Here is a 24,224-nt window from a genome sequence, read left to right as displayed (position 1 = left end):
GGATTTTAAACCACTCACTATTTGAACCGATTTGGGATTTTGCCTCTTCGGAATTTTGAACTATTCGGGACATCGACCCCTATTTAGAATTTTGACTTTTCGGGAATTTGGAATTAGGGTTTCTAGTTTTTCGGGATTTTGAACCATTTAGGATTTCAACCCATTTGGTATTTTGGCCTTTAAGGATTTTAGAATACAGGAGTTTGGCTTTTAGGAATTTTGACCCATTTAGGATTTTGGTTTACGTGACTTCGACTGAATCGAAATTTTTTCTCTTTGGGATTTTGGCTTTCGAGGAGTGTCTTTCAGAATTTTGGCTAGAGAAAGATAGGGTAATTTGGATTTATGTCTAATTTGGAACTGTGAGATTTTCTGACAGTCTTAGATGACAAATACAAAAAACAACGAAGAAGTACTGTACTTCTTCGTGGTTTTCTTTTCCTCTTTGATCATCTAAAACAATGAGAAAATCTCAAAATTCCAAAATAGACATAATTCCAAATTTTGCCATCTTACCCTGGTACCGATGCAAATTTATAAGAATAAAACAAAGAATTTAAATTACCGAATGAATTTTTACTGCATTTCATCTTAACTGTTAAACATTTTTCAATGTAATTAGCTCCATTATTGTAATTATTAATTTAAAAAATTAATGAGCAAGAATATAAACATTTTATTGTTTTTAATTATTTTCTTTAACATTGTTTCCTGATATACTGAAATATTATTAATTTATGATTTTTTATTTAATTAAATTATTTTAATGGACCAACTCATAGAAAAAAGTATAATTCGAATACATTTGATAATTTGGTTAACTCTCCACTTCACCATTCTTAATTTAATTTTAATTTTAAATTTTATATGTAAAATATGAAGCGTATACAAACCAATATATAATATATTTTTGTTAGTAAATAGGACGAAAGAGAATTGAATGAGTATTTCTAGTGAAACTTTTTTCAACTATTTCAAAACAACCCTATAATTATGCGAACAATTTGACTGTCTGAAAGGCCTCTTGATGCACAAGCACAATACAAGAGTTGCAACAAGTGCTAAACTTAATTATGAGATTCTTGCTACAATATTGTTGGAATGAAGGTATCTATCTCTCGAGTTATTTCGCTGAAAATTGAGCTCAATGAAGCGCTAAAGAGCAAAACGAGACAATTTCTTATGCGCTTCTCTATTATGTTTTTTTTCTTTACTTTTTACTCCTGTTCCTGTTCTTGTCTAGACAATGCAAATGGGAATGTGAAGCAGTCAAAGGAAAAGATTTTTTTGATAGAAATGACTGTGAAAAGGAATCTTTTATATCTTTTTTGCCAAATTAAATGTATAAAAATTCATGGTATAACAACTGCATAATGATTACTAATTACGTATCTTTTCCGCTTTGGACATATTGTCTCAATAATTGCAGCCAATCCCAAGCCCCAGGTTGGGGACGGTCTCTATCAGCGGGGGAGTCGCACCCGAAAACGCACTCGATGCCCTGTTAGATGAATTGCAGACATTCGCTAAGCCTCCAGGCGCCAATTCTGAGGTAAGCTAAATATTAAAAAATAAATGATAATAAAAAAACAGTAGTTTACAGTTTAAACACTAATATGTATACACTTGTGACGAGGCCAAGGTTCAGGGACCAAATGAGAACTAGTTTATTGTCATCAGCCTTTTTATACATTTAAGATACTTCATTACCACCCCCAACCCCTTAAGATTTAACCGATAATTCAGAATATTTTAATCTTACATTTGAGTAATATAAATGTATGTAATATGAATTTCATAATATTATTTTTTTAATTCGGTAACTGCGTCGAATGACCGGTGTTTTAAGCAAGATCACTCTTCTGCGTTTCGCCTTCGGTGGTTCCGTAAAGCGGTCTTCAGACCAAAGGTTTAGTCCAGTTTCCGACGGTCTGAAAATTCTAAATAGCAACCAATTTTATTGCTTTTTCAGAATTTAATAGGTCATTTGTGCTTAATAAACCAATACTAAGTCAAAGGACAATGGCAAATTGTATGGGAGTTGATCTATGTGGCGACCACAGATGGGACTAGGCGCATTTTATAGGTAATGGTGTAGGATGAAAAACTACTGAGACCCAGGACGATATTCGCCGGGAGTCCTTGTAAAAACGCTTTTATTCTTTCGAAAAAATACTATTTTGATATCGAATTACTCAACTTCAGCTAAAGGGATCTTCGTGAAATTCGGTATGGAATTAATATACGATCCTTGAAAAATTAAACAAAAACAATAAATTATAAAATACATATCCATTAACGATTGTAGAAATAAACACTTCAGTTTGCTAGAATCCAAAATCGCACACAGATAAGTGCGATTTTTTAGTTTTAAAACAATTTAAGTTTTTTTTATCTTTCGAACACGGAGTGAAGTTATAATTAAATAAATAATGATTAGAATAAAATCAAAATCGATCTGATATTTCGAATGTTTTCTTTTGTTTTTATTATCGAACTTGGATTCCGTAGATTATATTTTATTTACTTTCAAATTTAGGAAAAATATTATATTTAGGATTATTAATATTTTATGTATTGAATTATATGCTTATACGCAGCTTATAGGGGAAAGCGCGCTACCTTCGGACGACTGAAGCTTCACACAATTCAATTTTTTTCTCTATGTTCCTTATGGATTTCACCTACAACTCTTTTCTGAAATTTTGAGGCATTGGACTAGCTATTAAAATATAATAATACAATGGACCAAATACATTTATAACACATTTAAAACAATGCTTTGTGCGAAGCATAACTCGTCCGAAGGTAGCGCGCTTTCCCCTAGTCATTTAACTTTTTTGCATTTATCTTTTTATGGTCTAAAAAAGTTTTAACCTTTTCTATCATTTCTCCTGTTCTTATATGAAATGTGTAAGCAAGATTGAAAAAGAGAATGCTTCACCGTAGGATAGACAGAGATACCAGTATTATACCGCAAATATATAATTTAGAATAATAATATAATAATAAAGATTTTAATGCATTTTATTTTCAATAAATTATTGTGAATAAACGAATTAAGATAGAAAATTCAAGCTAAAAAGATATGAAAGATTATTAAATTCACTCACTTTTAGACATGGGGACATTCACTCACTTTTAGACATTTTAGGGAAAGTGCCCATGCTTGATATGATCCAAGCTTGATAATAACTATTTTTTTCCTACGTTAATCAATAATTGTGACTCATAGCAATATATTTTAATAGCTGGTGCTAAGCCTCACATTTCCTAAAAAAAATTAGGATCCCAGCTCTTTTTCCCTTTCAGGAAGCAAAAATTAAAAATGGGTCCAAAACTATAATTTCAATACATGATATTTCATAAGTATTTCTTAATTAATGTCGCTGTTCAGGAAAACTACTATTATAGGCATATAGAGGGTTCATCAGTATTAATATTTATGTAAAAATATTTTTACTTGGGGACACTCTTTTTGTGGGTGGTGGCAAATTGATAAATTCTACCTGTGTCCATCCTATATTTTAAGAAGGGTCCATGAATGATAATTTTAATCTGGCAACTCTATCATTAGATGTGATTCTTTCATAATTACACCTATTGTAATCCTCCAATTTTATCGACAATTGACATAGCCTTCAACCCTGTTGCCTGAATTTTAAGATTGCAGAGTGACATTTTCATGGACTCAAAGTGAAAAAATGGTTTTCGCTAGCGCCCTAATGTCATAAAAACATGGCTTAGAAAAATTAGATAAAAGTTATTTTAAAACTAATAACCAGTCGTACAAACGATTTAAGCAGATAGATTAGAGTTACGCCTAAATATTGATATGAATTTTTTTGTATCCGGTGAAATTTTTACAGTGAAAATGGGCCTCCGAATTATCGAATCAATTATTATACAGGAAGGCCCCGGACCCAACTTGTATAAAAATCGCCACTGAATTTCCATTTTCTTCTTGAAGAAAATCTAAGATTTTTCAGGAACTATTTGAGGTGTGATTATGAACCTAATAAGTGAGACATTTTTTTATCATATTAGAGGAATCGCTTCGGTCTGTGTGATACTCAGAAAATAATCACAAACCTTGGAAATCATTTTACAGTATCAAGCATGGGAACTTTCCCTACTTTTTCAAAAAATCTTTACTTTAATTTCATCGTAGGTTCTTGATATATTCACAAAAGTTATAGAGAGTTTAAAATTCATTTATTTTACTATTTTTTCACTATTTTTGAATAAAAATATTTCAGTCTTTTTATGCCTTAAACCGATATGACCGCCTGGAGGCGGTCTTTACCTTTTTTCACCTGGCGCCCAAACGGAGAAAGATAATGAAGAATGGATGGTTTTTTTTTGAGTTCAGTGGACCATTAATTACCCTAGACAAAATTATTTAACTACTTTTTTTTGGATATTAAAGGAAACACTGTTAGAGGGTTAGTTACGGGGAAGATCCTTGCTTTAGGATTTAACTCTTACAAACCTTTCAATTTCAGTAGACTTGTTTGGTGATTAGAAATTCAGGATCTTTGGTTATCCACGTAGTTTGAAGGAAGATTTTTAAAGAAATTCTGATTTAAGATGACTGAATTAGAGGATGATCAAACTATTGAGCTTTTGAAAATCAATGAGGCCATTTACACCGCCGTATTGAATTGAGATTGAATTGTCCCAAAATCGTATTTTGGGACAATTCAATCTGAATCTAATGCGACAGTCTAAATGACCTCAATGAAACCATTTAGATTGCGGCCTTAGATTGAGACTTAATGATCCGAAATCCGATTTTGGAACAGTTCAATCCCAATCTAATGCGGAGGTGTAAATAGCCTCAATGACATCACATGCTGTCTAGATATAAAATAATCTTGGAAATTACTTAAACCTCTTATCTGAAACCAGTATAATAGACGATTGATAATTTCTCTCTTTGAGATAACACCAAAATCATCTTTATCAGCTCTATTATTGTGAAGTTCTTGCACATCAGTTTAGAAGCTTAAATAAATTTGACATATTTAAATTTCAGATCTCTATCAGAAAATATAAATTATTCTTTTTGGATTAAAATCAAAGATATTTATCCGCACTGCGAATTGACTTTCAAGAACCGATTTGAATTAAAGCGACTCGATCCTTGAAACACATTTAAATGTCGAATAAAAAACGCTTTAGGCTAAACTATCCTACATTTCCCTTTTATCAAAAGCGGTTTTCATACAAACAATAAACTAAAACCCTTCAACGAAAACCACAAAAGGTTCTAAAAATAAAAAAGCCCGGGGATGCATAAAATTAGGTATATAATTGAATTTTTATGGAGATAAAATTTCATTTGCCTTTTTAATGAATTTTCGGAATTATTTCCGGAATTATGATGCATACCTGTTTTTGTGGAACCAAATAGAATTTCACATATCAGCGAACGATTTAAATAAAATTGCTTAAAGGGATAGAAACCTATTTGAATTTTGCATTTCAACCATTTGGACTGTAGAATATGTCCAGTTTGATAGGAAAATAGTTTTCCTTTCATTTTCAATTAATTAGAAAACAATAAAAAATATAAATGATTATTAAAACTGAAACACTGATGCAGTAATGTATATTTATCTTCTTAAAAAGAAAATAATATTCTTACAGATGCGTCCAGATGACTCCACCTCAGACGACAGCTCCCAAACCCTCCAGAATACCGTAACTACCCAATTATCTCAATCTAGTCTCTATCCCTCTGATCCTGCTGCCTCAAATGTAGGTCTGAGGCGTCTCCACTCCTACCCAAGTGGCTCAGATACGGACACAAGTCCGCCACAGCCGAGACCCGTGGGAAAGCCCCCCGTGCCCGAGCGCAATGCTGATCTCCTCTCGAAGGTGAGCGCCAAGCGAATACCGCCACCGCCACCACCGAGAACGAGCTCACGGAGTCCCCTGGCCAGTCCCACGAGTCCCAATCTACCCATACGTTCGGCGTCAATGGACACCAATGATGCTGCTGCACAGCAGGATGGTAGTGGTGTCAATTCCAACAGTAGCAACGATTCAGTCAATTCGCAGGATCAGATGCAACGTCAAATGGTTCTTGAGTTGCGTCACCAGGAGCTGCTCAAGAAGCAGAAATTGCTGCAAGAGCAGTATGCTAGGTTGCAGCAGATGAGTAAGAATAGCATAGCACTGCCACCAAATGCCAGTGCAGCTGCTGAGGCGCAGCTCAAGAAGACGGGCAGTGAGTCAAATTTGCCACAGAAGATGGGTCTCAATATGGCTATTACGGGTTCCATGAAGAATCTCCACAGTGAGACCTTTGTGGAGGCTCAGGGTGGCATAAAAGTGACCAACAATGGAGCCCCTAATGCTGGAACAACCACCAATAAAGTCTACGAGACGGAAATCCTATAACAGAACGGGAAAAGGTGGAGGGAAACTGATATCGATGCTACATTGTAATAACAACCAAGACTCCTTGGGAATGTGCCTTTGAACATTTTCTTATGGTTTTTGTTGGTTTTGTGATTATTTTTTTGGGTCTTTTTGTAGATATTCTACCATCATCTCTGGGTTCTATCCTCATTCATTCTTCTTATTCCTCTCTTCTTTTCATGATTGTCATAATCTCATTCGCTTTCAGTGCTTCTTGAATCTCTATCTCAGGAATTTGTTTACGATTCTCTTTAATTTAAAGAATTATACATTATCAAAACATGCAAATTTTTTCTATAAAGTAATTCTTGAAACGAAGATTGTTGACAAAAGAGCAACACTAAAGAGCTCGCAGGTGTGAGTGAAAGTTTCAAAAATTGACCCTCTGGTTTGGGCTAATCTTTTATTGCCCATTTTTCGAGCTTAGTATTCTCGAGGATCAGTTTGTATATATTTTCGGCTCAAAAAACTGATAAAAATTTTTTGAATGATTTTAGACAGAGACAATTGTAATGGAACAGTAATATTGTGAGCTTTGTTGCTTTGTATTTCCTCACAACAGAGTGAACACTGACACTTTCTAACGCTCGAGACACTTCAAAATTCGAACAGGACCCGTCAAATAATATCTGCAGATATCTTTAAGATTTCTGTAGAGAAAATCTACACCTCTACAGAATATCTGCAGATAAATTCTGTAGATATTCTTACGAATTTTATTTGGGCTTGGGACAAAATTCGTCAGAATATTTCGGCAGATTTTCTGACGAATCTCTGACGAATTTCTGTAGATATTCTGTAGATTTTTTCTACATTCCAGACTTTCCAGACAAGATGTGTCAGAAAAGAGATGGAAAAATTTTTCACTGAAGTTTGCAAAATTCTATAGAGTTATTCTTAGTGATATCACGGTGTTTATATAAAATAAAGAATTCTGCGACGCCGTGTTACAAGTAGAGAAAAGTGAAGTGAAAACTTTAAACAGATGTCGACCAAAATTTCGTGTTTTTGTATCATTCGATTGGCGATTTTTAAGAAATTAGTATTTTTGCTCGCAGTTTTTTTACTTATCTAAAATGTGTACTCGGTAATGCTTGTTAAGCAGAGCATACAATTTTCTTTATAACTTCTACAGTTTCTTCATAAATCAACAATATTTTTGTGAAGTAATGGAGGTTATGCAGATTTTCTAGGGAGAAATTCTGCCGAGAATCTGCAGATTTTCTCTGAATGTACTAGAATATACCGTTAAAATTCAAAAAAACCTCCGAGTAAAATCGGCAGGTAGAGCAATGATTTGACGGGGAAGTACTTCCTGTTCGAATTTTCACGTGAACGAAACGAGAAGTAAATATGCCGTTTGCGGTCTTCGAATATACTTTTTCTTAGGACAAACTTTAGCCGTGAATTATGTGTATAAATCACTTTCTTTTGGAATAGGTCTTCCATCTGCACTTAGATTTCGATTTGACTTACCGGTTCGCAATGTCACATGGAATTCGAGTGAGTTTTTCACGTGAGAAATTCATGAATGACTCTGTTTAGTAAAAACTTATTGAAGAAATAAAGTTGGTGCAAACGCATGTAGAGTTTGATTCTCCCATAGTGTCTCGGATAAAAGGTAAATGGAACTCTATTTGCACAAAATGCCGTTGAAGTTGGAAGAATTCATACCATTCATACTCATTTTCGAATTTCAATACTAAATTTTCGCACAAGGTGGGGAAAACTTATGAAATATCACCCTGAAAACCTCGCGAAAAAGTTATTCAGTGATTATCAAGTGATTAAATAATGGAAGTAAGATTTGTCGGCTTAAAACTTTATCGGTTCCGCTGAGTCCAGTCCAGGCCACTTATTTGGGCCCATTATGCACCCCCATTACTCCATTCTATCTTAACCCCCAAAGCGGTCCTCCAGCTCCATATCTCCCCAAGAAGCAAATTTTTTCTTAATATAGTCTTGTAGGATTCCTTAAGTAAGGCACTATAGAACCAAAAATCTTTTCATTTGCTTATAACGCTCTTGGTTCCATCACTGAGATTACTATAAGTACAGTGGCGCACTCTTAAGGATCTTAAGAGCTTCTATAGGAATTTCAAAAGAAAATTTTCACTTTAAGTCTTTTAAAAGTGCACTAAAAGACTTGTTTAATACTTGCCGGCTTCTGTATGCCTGATTTACACACAGTGCCGTTTCTATATTGCGGCAGACCAGTCTTGGTTGGATCAGTTGCAGTGAATGTGTATTTGTATCGACAGATCTCTTTATGCCGAACTCGTTTCTGTACCAGCCTCTTCTCTTTCGTTTTAGGCGGTTCATTGTCAATGGCCTTATGGCCTTATGCATTACTTTTTCATCCATTTACTGGACTAATTCGATACGGCTCCTGAAAAATCAGCAGCTGCCGAGATTCGAACCCGAGACCTCACAGTCATAGAGCCACTACTCTACCAACTGATCCACTGAGTCTCTTAAATAATGGAAGTAAAAGTCGTTGCTTTCTGTTTTTCTTCCGAACAAAAAGTGAAGACCAACACATTTTGACACTTAACCACTTCGAAATTCGAACAGAGGATGTACATCGTAGCAGCCTTGCGAAATTATCAATAAGTAAGAATGTTTCTTTCCAGGCTTTTCAAATATATCTTATAATTTTTCAAACTCTAGTTGTAAAATTATTTAATTTAAAATTATTAAGTTTAAAATGATTTATAATGGATATTGGGGATATTGCAATTTCTTATAAATATCCATTTTCAACGTGTAAATATTATTGTGAATTATAGTCACTCTAAAGCTAAGCCAAAATTTGAAAATCAACTGAAAGTCTTCTAAAGTGCAGGTTCAAATATTCGCCACTTTAGCGTTTTGGCTGCTGTTTCATTTCGAATTTCTGGTACTCTTGACACTTCAGTCGTCAACAGTGTCAAGAATATTGCGTGCGGCGTAAACCTTTGCTGCAAGAAGTGAATTCTTATGTGGCTTTGTGGCATTTCAAGACGATACAAGGATGGAATTCAATTTCATTAACATAAATGTCCTTTTCATGAACTTAATTACCCGTCTGACACAGGGTAAGGGGGACCCAGCGTTGAGCCATTAATTAACACCCAGCTTTAGGCACTATTTTAGCCCTCATCGGAAAGATCCGAGTGGTAGGCACAAATTAAGGACTGAATCTTGCCACGTACATCAATGGCGGTGGGATGAAACTGTCAATTGCACATCCTGATTTCACCTTCGAATTTTATACAAATGATAGAAGCTACAAAAATAGGGATATGTTTTATTTAATCAGGATGACCGATTTAACACTTTAGAAAAGCAAAAACGATTCTGAAAAAAATTATCTCCTAAAAAATACACCCGAAAGGAAATAAAAACATGTATTTCAAGGTTGGAAATTTGTTTATAGTTACCACGACACTTTTCTCTACACGAAACGCACTCACGCACATTTAATATTATTTAAAAAAAAAAACACTAAAAACACTGAGAATCTTTGTAAGAATTGAAAAAATAAATAAAATGTTTTGGAAAATATTCCATCTTGTCACTGACGGCTAAGCAACACGGCCGGCAACATAATTTTCGTAGTTCCGCTCTTCACCACCATGAACGCAAAACAGTGTCCTTCACATATATTTAGTAAGGGGTATTTTGTATGGGACCTTCTTAAAAGTAAGGTATGAAAGATAGGGGTTAATTTAGGCTATAATCTACGCTTACCTGGTCAGACGGGTAATTTTATGCACTTCATGCCACTTGTCAGTTTAAATTTTCGAACTTCCAACGGGTTTTTAAGTATAATTTCTCTCTGATACACCTGCGAATCGGTATAGGAAAAACTTAAACGGAGGGAGCTCTCACATCGGGAATATTTTCACTGAATATAAGGAATATATAGGAATTGCTTTTTATGAAAATTTTGTGAAGGTTTCATAGAAACTCACAGAATTTAGCAATACATATCCTGTGCTATTTCCTGCAGGTAGAATTATCCTGATAAGGGAGACCGGGGCAGAATTAGTCACGTATAGTATGGCATCTTATAGTTTGCCTTCTAAGGAATATTCAGGAATATTTATTTTAAATAATTCCCTTATTATTGAAATATTTATCAGCCTTATACAAACATTTTTTGTACAAATTCTAAACAAAGAAAAATTTCATTCGGTGGCTAATTCTACCCCAGTTTCCCCTACTAATATTATATATATTTCTATATTTTTTTTCTTTTTTTCACTTCAGCAGGAATCTATTATTTATTTTATACTTTTGAATTATTCTCAAAAGGCACATTCCTGAGTATCCATAAAAAAATGATCTTCTCATCAATCCCAGTATAATCTCCCGTTTTCATTCACTCAGACTTATCAAACAAAGAATTTAATATATAGAAAATATTAGCAAAATATTTCACAATCACATAATAAGTCTCTTCCTCACGGATATTCAAATGAAAAAAATAATTCATCACAAATCCATTTAATAGACACATATTAGATAATAAATAATTGAATGTAATTAAACACAATTCTAGGGAATTTCATCAAATTAAAATGAAAAAAAAAATTTAAATTAATGCCACATAATAATCCATTTATCCACAAACACAAACATTAAAAAAAAATATTAGCAGTTTAATAAAACGGTGCGATGATGTGGTGAAGAGAAGTAATAACAATGGATAGCTAACTGGATATGTATGGTAAAAGAAAAAAAAGAAACATATATAGTTAGATGAAGAGAGTTACGAGATTATACAAAATTACAGTAGTTGATTGATGATAGTTGAATTAGCTCCACCACCAGTTTGTGCCAATCTTTTTTAATATTTTTGCAATATATTTATTAATTATACAAAAAAAATGGAAAAATTAATGAAGAAATATAATAGGTATCTCCAGATTTTACACATTTCCTAAATAAACAAAAAAATAAACATGAAAAAATGTGGAATAACATATTTACGATCTGATAAATCAAATTGTATTCCCCAAATTTCAGCAAACCTTAATATTTTTCTAAATCATTACTTATGATCCTCGACAATTTTATCTCAAATTTCAGTGAGATTTTTACCATGAAATAAAAAAAGAAACAACAGAATCTCATTACTGTATATACTCATTTTAATTAAAAAATAAAAAATAATATAACATCAAACACAGTCATAATAGTAATCTTTAAAAAAAAATAGATACATCGAAGATAGTAACATGAACTAGATGAAAAACTGAATGGAATAATCAATAGGACGTCGTTTTAATTTATATCCAAAAAGAAAATTTAATTTATTTAAGTCAATAAATGTAAAATGTCCCAAATGGCATGTCTCAATGGGTACTCAAATGATATTAATTCATATTAAAGGAATGTAAAAAGTGAATACTCTATTCCCAGTATCTATGAAGGAAAGCCAAAAAAGTATTACTAAAAGTATATTATGAAGAACTATACAGCTATTTAAATTTAATAAAAAAAAACGATAAAGTAAAAAAAAGATTTAATTTGAAATCTTCTTGTTCGGGAAATTTGTTTAAAATTATTTAATGGATATTTGCAATTTCTTTTTATAAATATCCATTTTCAACGTGTAAATATTATTTATCTTAAATATTATCAAATTTAACACGATACATAAATGGTCTAAACTTAAAGAGAGAAAAAATCTTAGTCATTGAAGGTTTGTGCTAAGTTAAAAAGAAAACTAATTAAAGAGGGAGAAAAAAGAAGAAGAAAAAATTAAGCGATTTATTGAAATGGTGGAATGTTGGAAAATATAGTGTTATATATGTTAAATTATTCATTAATGAAGAGGAATGTGTATAAATTATTTTTTATCTTAATAGGAATGATATGCGGAAAAAATGTAATTAATTGATATTTCGGGAAGGAAAACTAATTGGGAATCTTTGCACAAAAAAAAATAAAGATTGATATTTGTATTTAAATTGAAGTCAAGATAAAAAGAAATTGAGAAGTTTTTTCGTATAAAATCTGTATTAATATTTGCAATTTACTTGAATTTTGAGGAATGAACATTAAATGCACGAATATGTGAAGAATGATTTTTTTCCACTTAAAATGAGGAAAAAAATAATGATATATAAATAAACATTTACAATTTAAAGAAAATCCAAACACATTTGCAATTGTTTTCTTTTACTGTTATTCATTTTATTGTTTACAGGGTTTACAGGTATTTGATGTGAAGGAAATTGCAGCAAGTTTTATGGCGTTATTAGTTGAATATTGCACTATTGGAGCATCGAGGGTGTTTAATTACTAATTTTAACAGGTATTTTTTACTTAAAGCACGTTAAAAAAAAGTAAATCTGCACCCTTTCACTCAGATTGGACATGCTTATCCATGAAATATTGAGAATAACCCAGTCATTCTTACCATTTTTCTCAATTTTCGAGTAATTTTTGTAATATTTAGGACCTGTGTCCCTTAAGCAACCAATTGACTCTGAATTTTTGAAATCGATATCATTGGGCTCACTATCAGAGATATTTACAATCCGGTTATCAACCCTCTAAGTCGAAGCCCTGGGGTTGCCAGCTACATTTTAAAGATTATTGGGAAAAATCTTTTATTCCTCCCTTCTATTCCCTCCGTTCCTTCCTTCCTTCAGGTCCCACGTTCGGGGCAAGGACTATGTCCCACACTCCCCTGTGTTCTCCGGTGAGAACACTCCCACGGAGGTTGAGATGGGAATTTGGGAGAGGTGGATGTGGCAGAGGTTACTCCGGAAAGCTCAGCATTGGGCTTGGTGTTCTTGGGGGCTCCCGGTGGCTTCAGTGGCTTCAATGCTTGGTGGTGATGATGGTGTTGCTGCTGGGGATTGGGCTGGTGGAGATGGGCGAGGTGATTGATGTTGCCTCCTCGGCGGTCAGTGGTGAAAGAGACCGATTGGCGCTCTTTTACTTATCAGCTGCTGCTGATTTTTCTACCTCCTCTCCTCGTCGCTAGCGCCCTCGTCGCCTCAGCAGGGCAACACACTCCACAGTTTTAAATTTAAATATGTTGCGCTCGCAACACACACCCCGGGGTCACCAAAAAAAAAAGAGAAAAAAAAAAGATTTCGAACCCCCCAGGGGGCAATAAGCCACAATCTCAAAAAAAAACAAAATATAACAAATCTCATTAATAACAATAACAATTAATAAGTAGTAGAGCAAAACAAAATGAGTAGTATTAGAGAGTAACAATTTCGAGAGAAAAAAATAAAATTTAGAATTAATAGTTATAAGTCAAAAATGTTAAGGATTTCGCATCGATAGGCCGACCTAATTATTAGCGCCAGCGAAATAACTTAACTATAAGTTTAAAGTGTGTGTAAATACTTTCAAAAGAATAAGATATTATTACTAAGGACCACCCCATTTCGATCACCAAGGCGGATCATTAATATACATGATCTAATAGGGAATTACTCTACACGAATGGTCACGATTTTATCCCCCCAAATCTCCCGCCTCAGCACCATTATAATCCGATCAGGATTTCAGCTATTCCGCTGAAGAGCATTCCGCGTAAAAATGTAGAAGCGGGAAGGAGAGTCTCAGCCGAATTACAATGTTGGGGAAAGAGAAATCCTGAAGGGCAAAGAGAAAACCCCTTTTTCCACCGACACTGCCCTATTGCCTCGAATATTGAACATGATAAAATTTTACTCGAGAAACTACATCCCGATCAGAAAAATGTGGCTGCCTCTAACTGCAGAGAAATGGGAAACAAATCGCGACCGAATTCAGTGCATCCCAATCGAAAAAAAAAATAAAATAAAATAGATAATCGAATTAAGGTGTCCGAAATTATATGTGACGTCAAAACTGACGAAGGAGAAAAATAATTAAAGTATTGGCCAATAAAAATTGATTGGTTTTGTCGTCTTGACGAAATACCGAATCAAAATACTAGTGACAGCAAGAAGTGCTACTCACTTTAAATTCCCAAGGGACACTGCTAGCAATGTGTCTTAAAAGGGGATAACAGTTTGATGATTGAAATAGCCGAACATAGTTCGCTTCAGCATAAGGCTGGGCTATATCTGTATCAATCATCTCGATCAAAATGAACACCTAAAGGCGAACGACCATAATTTTAATTTAGGTCTATCCATAATGAACGATGGCCTAAAATGAATTTCTCCGTTCACAAGAAATAGAAATTAAATAAAATTAATAATATGGTCTCTCTACGTTACCCGCTCATACACCCGTACAAAAATCAAGTTACGTTAGATACAAAAGAAAGTTCCAGTGACGATGCCGATATTGTTGCCAAAAAAAATAATCCGTCCTGCTGGCAAAAATCCCTTAACCTGGCTTGATGTCCTTACGGTGGAATACTGCCTTGCGATGAGTGTTCAGGTCTTCCAACTCGTAAGTTTGTCCGTGAACGGACAACACCTTGCTCTTCACCCATGGACAAAATTTCGCCTGAATCTTTTTATTGGCATCAGACAACACAAAGGATCGCCTGTAGACCACGTCACCCACGGAAAATCTACCCGGCTTCTTACGTAAATCGTATCGCTTTTTAGACGACTCATGGCATTTCTTCGACCTATCCATGGCCTTCTGTCTGGCCAATTTTAACTCCTTTATCCTCTCTTCGATCGATGGAATCGTATTAGCATCGGAATGCGTATACTCATCCCCATGTGAAATCATATTTTGCCCAAAATTTAAATAATACGGAGAAAATTGTGTAGTGTCGTGTACCGAGGATCGCATAGCCATCCCTATTTCGGCTAAATATTTTGGCCAATTTGTGTGTTTAGACCCTATATACGACCTGATAGCAGTAACAATAGTCCTATTTGCTCTCTCAGTAGGATTGGCTTGTGGGGTATACCCTGAGGTAAACCATTGGGCAACACCGAGATTTCTCAAAAAGGACTGAAGTTGAGCGGATTTGAAACTACTACCATTATCGGTCAGAAGGACACGAGGGACTCCGAACTGTGGGAAGACATTTTGAGACAAAATTTTGATAACAGAGTTTGCAGTAGAATTTCTAAGAGGATATAAAAGGACATACTTGGTCAGCTTGTCGATCAAGACCAAGATAAAGCGATGGCCCATAGTACTAGGTACTAAAGGTCTGATAAAATCGGCTGATAGATGTTCCCAGGGACGTGATGCAACTACATGATTACCCATCGGAGGTGTTAAATCATAATTCGGGGCCTTAGATTTCTTACAAGTTTCGCATTTACGGATATAATTGCGCACGTCTGTGCGAAGGCAAGGCCAATAAAAATATTCCGTAATTCTGCGGAAGGTTTTAAAGAACCCGAAATGTGCCGAAGTGGGATCATCATGGTATTTCTGCAAAATGGCCTGACGTTCACCCTTAGGGACACAGCATCTCCACCTAAAACTATAAGTTCCTAAAGGAGTTTTATAGCGGATATACTTGTAAAGCCGGCCGTCTTCTAATTTATACTCCGGAAGGCTGCTCGGGGATTTCGAGACTTGGTCATATAGGGACGCATACCATTTATCTTCCCGGGTCGAAATGGTATTAACGTTCCGTGAAAGGAAATCAGCTATCACGTTACTTTTACCGGGACGGTGGACTATGTCAAAGTCAAATTGCTGAAATTCCAACAACCATCTTCCTATACGACCACGGGCTTGCTTCTGGGATAAGATCCACTGGAGTGCAGAATGATCTGTCTCCAAAGTGAACTTGGTATGAAGCAAGAACTGCGAAAACCTTCGAAGACAAAATAGACAAGCCAAGGCTTCTTTTTCCGTAGTAGAGTACTTCTGCTCAGCCGCCGTGAACTTTCGCGAAATATAGCAAATAACTCCTTCCTCATTACCTACTCCCTGAACAAGGACTCCCCCCGCCCCAACATCACTAGCGTCAGCACGCACTATGAAGGGTTGAGAATAGTCGGGAAGTTTTAAAATAGGGGCAGATACAAGGAGCTGCTTCAATTCCGAAAAGCCACGGTCGGCCTCCGGAGACCATTCAATCCTTAAAGGATTACCTTTTAAAAGGTCGGTTAAAGGAGCCGAAATACTCGCAAAATTTGGGATGAAACGCCTGAACCATCCTGCCATACCGAGAAACTGACGTAATGCCTTGGGTGTTTTAGGGACAGGAATATTGCAGATGGCTTGGACTTTACCATCGTTTGTACTTAGACCCTGAGTGCTTAAAGTGTACCCCAGATAGTCTAACTCTGACATACAGAATTTAGACTTCTCCAGGTTGATGGAAAGATTGGCTTTTTTCAAACGACCAGCGACCTCATTTAAAATTTTCAAATGGGATTCAAAATCCTGAGTGAGAACAATGATATCGTCCAGAAAACAAAAGACATTGGGCTCTAAGTCGCATCCAATAACTATATCCATCAGTCTCGCCATCGTCATAGGACTATTTACTAAGCCAAAAGGCATTCTTCTGTAGCAGTACATCTTTCGTCCTGGGATAGCGAAACTAGTTTTGATCTGAGATTCTTCATCGAGCGGAATTTGCAAGAATGCGTCACTCAGATCAATGGATGATAGATATTTGGAGCTTTCTATACGATTAATAATGCTTTCAAGATTTGGAATAGCATAAGCATCTCTTATTGTTACTTTATTTAAACCTCGAGCATCAATGCAAATTCTAATTTTGCCCGATTTCTTCATTTGAATATTAGGAGGTGAGTTCCATGGAGAAAAAGAAACCTCCCGAAGTACCCCCATCCTAACCAGTCTCTGAATTTCAATATCCACTGCGGGAAGAAGATGATATGGGACAGGATAAGATGGTTTCCTTACGGGAGGGTTGTCACCAGTATCTATCGTGTGCTTTAAAATATCCGTGCAACCGAAAAAGTCCTCAGTAGTGATTAAAAAGTTTTTGATGGATTTTTCTAACTCCAGTCGTTCTGACTGGGAGAGCAGAATTTGATTATCCTGGGAATCAGGGACTGTTGAAAGTGCATTCAACAAAACTGGTTGTATGCCAAAGGCATGCCAAAAATCCATCCCCAAAGTAAAGGGTATGGAAATTTCAGGGACTAATAGGGTGGGAATCAATTCTGTTCTACCATTGAAAGTTATCATTAAATCGACTACTTTGGTGGATAAATAAGTTGAACCATCGGCTACACGCACAACGATATTCGAAGTTCTTGGGACTAATTTTAGAATTTTTACTAAGTTCATGCAACCACATCCTAATATACTCTGAGACGCTCCACTGTCCAATAAAGCCATAGCCTCCTCAATGTCAAAAATTTTAACTTTAATATAGGGACGATTTTCCCCGTTAGGGTATATAATAAAGGATTCTACCTCTGAGGGAGGGACAGAATCATCAGAAATTAAGGACTCATTGTCTGACTCAAATTGTATTAAATCTCCCACTGTATTTGAATTTACATTAATGGTATCAACAAAAGAAATGAGATCTTGGTCATTGGAATCATCCATAGAGAGGTTTTTTGGAGATTCCGCGACCTCAGACTCTCTGTCTACTACTGGGTCGCATTGGGTTCCCCCTGTTGAGGGTTACAAACTGGACAAAGTCCATAAATAGTGCCGATCTTACCACACTTGAAACAAAGGTATTTGGGTCTTGTTGGGCAACTTCTAACATTATGGGAATTGCTCTTACAATGTATACAAGAATTTTTTCTGAATTGTGAATTGGGGTTGGAATTGGAATTGAGATTGGAATTAGGATTGGAATTAGAAGATTGAGAAGTACCCTCAGCACCATTGGATGAGTTACTCCCCCCACCCTGTCTCTGAATTGAGGAAGAATTGGTGTTTTGCCCCCCATTCCGCCCATTATCACGTGAAGAGGAATTTCTCCCCCCACCCCTTCCAGATTGCCTGGAATTGCCCCAGGATGAGGAATTGTTCCCCCCACTTCGCCCCCTTTGATCAGAAGTCCTGGCCAGGGACTCTGAATTATTTGTGGATGATTCCTGAAAACTCCCTATCTCATTAAATCGCACATTTCTGGGACGATCGAGAAAAGCGTAGGAGCGGTTCCTCTCAATAAGTTTTAATTTTTGGGATAGCTCCGCTAATGTTGGGATTTCATATAGAAGAAGAGCATTAGACAGAGAGTAATGGAGATTTCTACGGATGAGACGAACTTTCTCGACTTCCGAAATTTCTTCATCCAGCTCCTCGAAGAGAGCTAACATGGATGCAAGAAAGACTTCTGCATTCTCCCCCACCCCCTGCTTTCGATCCTCAATTTTCTTCCTAATAGCGAAATCGCTCTCAAGATTGCAAAAAGCACTTAGAAATTTCTCGCGGAACTCCTCCCACGTACAACTTAAAAGATATTCCGAAAAGGAATCATACCACGTTTCAGCCCCATCGGAAAGTAAGAGTCTTATAGACCAAACCACCTCCTGCAGAGAAACGCCCTGGATCATGGCCATTCTCTCAACATCCCGCAAGAAGATTTTGGCCTTTCTCCCCTTGCGGTCACCAGAGAACCTAATTCCCCAGTCCTTTAACTGCAGGGGTTTTAATCTACGTGGAGCTGGTGTAGGAAACGGGTAGTGGCGTGACAAATTTTGGGGTTGAGAATCCCTAAATTCCCCAGAATGGACAGAACTGGATCTGCTGGAGGATCGAGATCTTCTACCAGCACATGAGAGTCTCAATTGCTCCATCGAATCCTGAATACTTTTCAGGATATTCTCAAGACCTTTTATTTGAGCATTCTGAACATTAAATTGCTCAACCGTAACAAATTGGGATTGGGGCCTATCTTGAGGCTGAGACACCGTGGATCCAATATTTGGGATGTCGAAAGTATCCCTACGGTCTTGCGAAAGGCTCAGATATGGGTGCTTAAGAAATTCTGGGACAAAGGACTCGCTGGAGGCAGAAAGTTTAGATGTGGGCTTCTCAAATGGTACCTTCTTCTTCTCCTGGACATAACAGTCCGAAAATAGGGACTTTTTTGGGCTTTTAAGACGTTTAGTCTTTTGGACAGGTGAAGCAGGACGAGGAATAGCACCCCCCACTTTTCCCGAGGCAGCATAATTCTTCAACTGTTCCCTGAACTGTTGCCTAAAATTTGCAAGTTCAGCAAGAGCAGGACCATAAAGGGCATTTTTGGGATCTCGAGGGTCTGATGTGAATTTTAATTTATTTTCGATGTGCTGAAACATTGTGAAAATCTCAGCTTGCTTCGAAAAAAGGACCTCGATATTCCCTACTTGCTCTCTAAATTTTTTAATAACTTGTAAGGTGTCATCCCTAATTTTTTTAGCATCGCCTTCAACGGGAAATAAAGGGTTTCCGCCAGCAATAGCAACCTTTAAAAGATCGCGGGCTTCTTCTAATGAAGCTGGCCATTTAATTCCCCTGGCCTGTAATTCCCAATCCAGTTGTTCTTCTGAGAGAAATTTTGGATTGAAATCCTCCATTTCTAACAGAGAACTCCCCAAAAGGGGGTAAAAATAGCCGAAAAAAGAAAAAAAAAAAATCTCCCAAAAAGGGAAAAAAAAGAAAGAAAAATATCTTAATACACTCCTATTCCAGAGAAAATGGATGAAAAATCCAGAAAACTACACCCAATGGAGATATAAATCACGAAAGAAAAAAAAATCTCCAACGGAAAATCACAAAGAATATTATACGAAATAAATTACACGACGACAAGTAACAAATTAACATTCTCTTCCACGCGCCAAATTTTTTATTACCCCACCGTTAGGTCAATCGCATTCACTCCTAATGAGTTGCAAAAATCACCAAAAATGCACTGATAAGAGGTCAATGAACTCTGGGGAACCGGCAAATTAACCATGGGATAAACTTGAAAATCTACTCACGATTTCCTTTTGCGTCGGGCGCCAAAATATTGGGAAAAATCTTTCATTCCTCCCTTCTATTCCCTCCGTTCCTTCCTTCCTTCAGGTCCCACGTTCGGGGCAAGGACTATGTCCCACACTCCCCTGTGTTCTCCGGTGAGAACACTCCCACGGAGGTTGAGATGGGAATTTGGGAGAGGTGGATGTGGCAGAGGTTACTCCGGAAAGCTCAGCATTGGGCTTGGTGTTCTTGGGGGCTCCCGGTGGCTTCAGTGGCTTCAATGCTTGGTGGTGATGATGGTGTTGCTGCTGGGGATTGGGCTGGTGGAGATGGGCGAGGTGATTGATGTTGCCTCCTCGGCGGTCAGTGGTGAAAGAGACCGATTGGCGCTCTTTTACTTATCAGCTGCTGCTGATTTTTCTACCTCCTCTCCTCGTCGCTAGCGCCCTCGTCGCCTCAGCAGGGCAACACACTCCACAGTTTTAAATTTAAATATGTTGCGCTCGCAACAAGATGTAGTGGAGACCGGGGTGCAATTAACTAGGGGTAGAATTATACAGTGGACTTTTCTCATTTTCCTTAATGTACATTGAGGAAAGTATTTTTTAATGAAAGTGGGAACACATGACTAAATTCCATGAAATATTTATAAAACAGAAAAAAATATTTTGTAAAATTGTTCGTAAATGTTTGTGAAATCCTATGGAGGACTTACGAAATGATTGTAAATCGTATAATCCACAAAAAAGTTCGTAAAAGTTTGTACTTTTTTCACAAACATTGTTCGTAACATGATCACTTAACAAGCATTTTTTGTCCTTTTACAACCATTTGTTCGTAAATATTCGTAAACACACAAAAAAATGTTCGTACAATTTTGTCACTTGTTCGTAAATGTTTGTTTTCCTGTCGAATATTTTACGAACATTTACGAACAAATGACAAAATTTTACGAACATTTTTTGTGTGTTTACGAACATTTACGAACAAATGTTTGTAAAAGTACAAAAAGTGCTCGTCAAATGATCATGTTACGAACAAAGTTTGTGAAAAAATACAAACTTTTACGAACTTGCTTGTGCGTTATTCGATTCACGAGCATTTCGTAACTCCCCCATAGGAATTCACAAACATTTACGAATATTTTTACAACATATTTTTTCTGTGAAGTCTGATCCTGTTATCGTACTATTTAGAAGCATTTTTATCAAATGATAATAAAATTGTAATTTTGATGTTACAGTTTTTGGCCCAGCATTTAGTTTTCTGAGTTGCTAGTCAAGATGTTATATTTTAACCTTGTTTCTGGTTTACTGCAGTTTACTAAGAAATATTTTTCACTTGGATAATAATTATCTCCTTTTTAATATAACATGATAAACTCTAAAACAGCCCTTGGGGCAGATGTAACTACTCTTCCGTGGCGGGCTAAAACTATCAATGATTCTTCATAAATAGGGGAAAGCGCGCTACCTTCGGCCGACTCAAGCTTCGGACAATTCAATTTTTTCTCTATGTTCCTTATGAATTTCACTCATAGCTCTTTTCTGAAATTCTGAGGCATTGGACTAGCTATTAAAGTATAATATTATAATGAGCCAAATTCATTTATAAAACATTAAAAAAAATGATTTATGGCAACGCGCTTTCCCCTACATGGATAATAGAGGAAAAAGTACTATTGATATTTCAAGCAATATTGCCATTCAGATGAGCAACTTGTGAAATAGATTTTTTCAGGATGTTTGCACCAATTTTGCCACAATTACAAGATTGTCATAAAAAAGTCGGCTGAAGCCTTTTTCTTTACGTTTTAGTGACATATTTAGTATTAGTGGGCCACAGTGTATCATGTGAAATAATATTTGGTATCTTTAGTTTAAAATTTCGTCTGAAAAACAGGTGGCAATTAGTACCCTGAAAGTGTCTATATTTACCCGGGCCGGGGCACGTGTAGCCAATGTGTCATACTTTTTTCATTATCCTATCTACAAAAAGTCAAGAATTTTAGAGTTTTGAACTACACTGTTTCATACAGCCAATATCCTAATACTACTTATGAAACACAAAAGCATTAGACAAATCTTATCTTTTTTTCACAAATCACGCGCAAAAAAAAAGTTTAATTTGCTGGCTAAAAGTATCCCGGTCTCCCCTATTCATGCCTCATCACCACAAATGTTGACGATTTTATGTATATTCTGCCGTGATTTTCCATAAAATTAAACAATTGACGACGTATATTCATTTTCGCAGAGTCTGAACGATTTCCCTTCTTTTAACTTTTTGTAATTTGCCATTTTAACCTAAATTATAAAATAACAAAAAAAGAAACGCTCGAACTCGAGATTTAGATGCTATACCTCAAAAGTATTTTCGCATCATTTACCGGTTTTCAAACGATTTGAACCGATTTGAACCGATTCATCACTCAAAAAATCCCCCAAAATAGTTTTAAAAGTAATAGGACTGATTTTAAAAAATAAAAAAAAAGTTATCGGCTATGAATCGGTTCATTACCGGTTCAGAACTGATTAGAACCAGTTCAGTTTTATAGGATATTCCAAGACCTTTCCAACGAGCCCAAACATTACCCCATTCGCTTGATAAATGCGCTCTCTAGAGTCTTTTTAATCCTTGACCTTGAAAAACCGCTAAGGAATGATTCAACGGTATTTTCGTCTAAAGACGAAACGTCCGCTGGGTAATCTCCTTGGGGGGTAAGGAGTTGAAATAATATATATATATATATATAACTCGAAATCTAGGGATTATATATACGGCTCTCTCTGTGGAGTTCAAGCAGGAAAAACATTATTTCCTTATTATTTGTCATCACTTACTTTCGTATATCGCACATTGAAAACTTTAGAAATTGTCAAACACACCAATTGCCTCTCAAATGACTGGTTTAAAAGAAGTCAGTTGTACGTCTTAGATCATTTGAGGAGCCTTTTCAAATGTGTCAAGAAACTTTTGGCCGATGGAAAATAATCAACTTTTGGAAAACAATTAATTTTGATAAGAAATAAAATATGTTTTTTTTAAATACATAAACAACAGCTATAGATTACAGGCAATTCATTTGCAAAAAGGATAATTAAAAAAAATCTACAGTATTTCCACCTGTCTCAAACATAACTTTGTCAAGAAACTTTTTGGATGATACTGTAAGAGCTGTGTTCAAAAAGTAAGTTTTTCCCTTCAAAGTACAGTAGAGTCTCGCTATAGGCCATCGCTCTATAGTCCACAATTTATCGACCGTTGATTTCAAAACACTGATTTTATGTTAGGTTATGTTTTTTGTACGCAACAAGCATAATTATTTTAATATTTTTGGCAAACTTTATTAAGTAGTTGTGATAATTGTGATCCACAATGAAGAGAGCAAGGTCAAGTACCACAATTGCAAAGAAAGTGGAAGCCGTCGAGTAATTTCAATACTAAAAGTCGTTGATAATTTTAAAAAATTACATGGACTATAGTGCGACCCAAGTGTCAAATCTGAAACCAAATATGGACTATAACGAGACTCTACTGTAATCTCTGTCAGTACACTTGTAAGGAAAAAAACTCTTCCTTTAGAGTAATTTTCCTTACAAGTGTACTGACAGAGATTACTTTGAATTGAAGGGAACAACTTACTTTTTGAACACACCTCCTACAGTACCGTCAAATCATACAACTTTGTGCCACTTTTTCATGTTTTTCTTGCATATTTTCCAAATTAGTTGAGGCATTTGAATGAGAATAAGTCGTAGATGTTCAAATATAATGGGAATCTCTATTAACTTGAATTTTTTGATAAAATAGGAACATTAAAAGCACATTCTACTTATCAACTTTTTTTCAAGATTGCCAGGTAAGTAAAAAAAAAATTAAGAACCCCTTCTGGAATTAAACAATATCGCACTTAATGTGTCTTAGTGAATCTAAATAATTCAATATAAATTAAATCGGAACTGCAAATGTGTACC

At 35.8% G+C, this 24,224-nt stretch overlaps 1 protein-coding gene across 19 annotated transcripts in view; it reads left to right on the top strand.

The window, feature by feature from the left end:
- LOC129803415 (coiled-coil domain-containing protein CG32809) overlaps positions 1–12,583 on the top strand; it is a 207,679-nt gene extending 195,096 nt beyond the window's left edge. For 17 of the 19 annotated variants that reach the window (XM_055849941.1, XM_055849950.1, XM_055849948.1 and 14 more), the window contains 2 exons: positions 1,430–1,552; positions 5,653–12,583. In XM_055849941.1, the coding sequence (XP_055705916.1) occupies positions 1,430–1,552; positions 5,653–6,408 (879 nt within the window). In that variant the 3' untranslated portion in view covers positions 6,409–12,583. The remainder of the gene's footprint in view (positions 1–1,429; positions 1,553–5,652) is intronic. The other 2 variants (XM_055849954.1, XM_055849955.1) reach the window with 2 other exon arrangements.
- Positions 12,584–24,224: the final 11,641 nt, after the last annotated feature.

Source organism: Phlebotomus papatasi, chromosome 2, assembly GCF_024763615.1.
Source record: "Phlebotomus papatasi isolate M1 chromosome 2, Ppap_2.1, whole genome shotgun sequence".
In the NCBI taxonomy this organism is placed as follows: domain Eukaryota; kingdom Metazoa; phylum Arthropoda; class Insecta; order Diptera; family Psychodidae; genus Phlebotomus; species Phlebotomus papatasi.
Note: the sequence above shows the minus strand (reverse complement) of the source record. Positions and strands in the feature narration are given on the sequence as shown.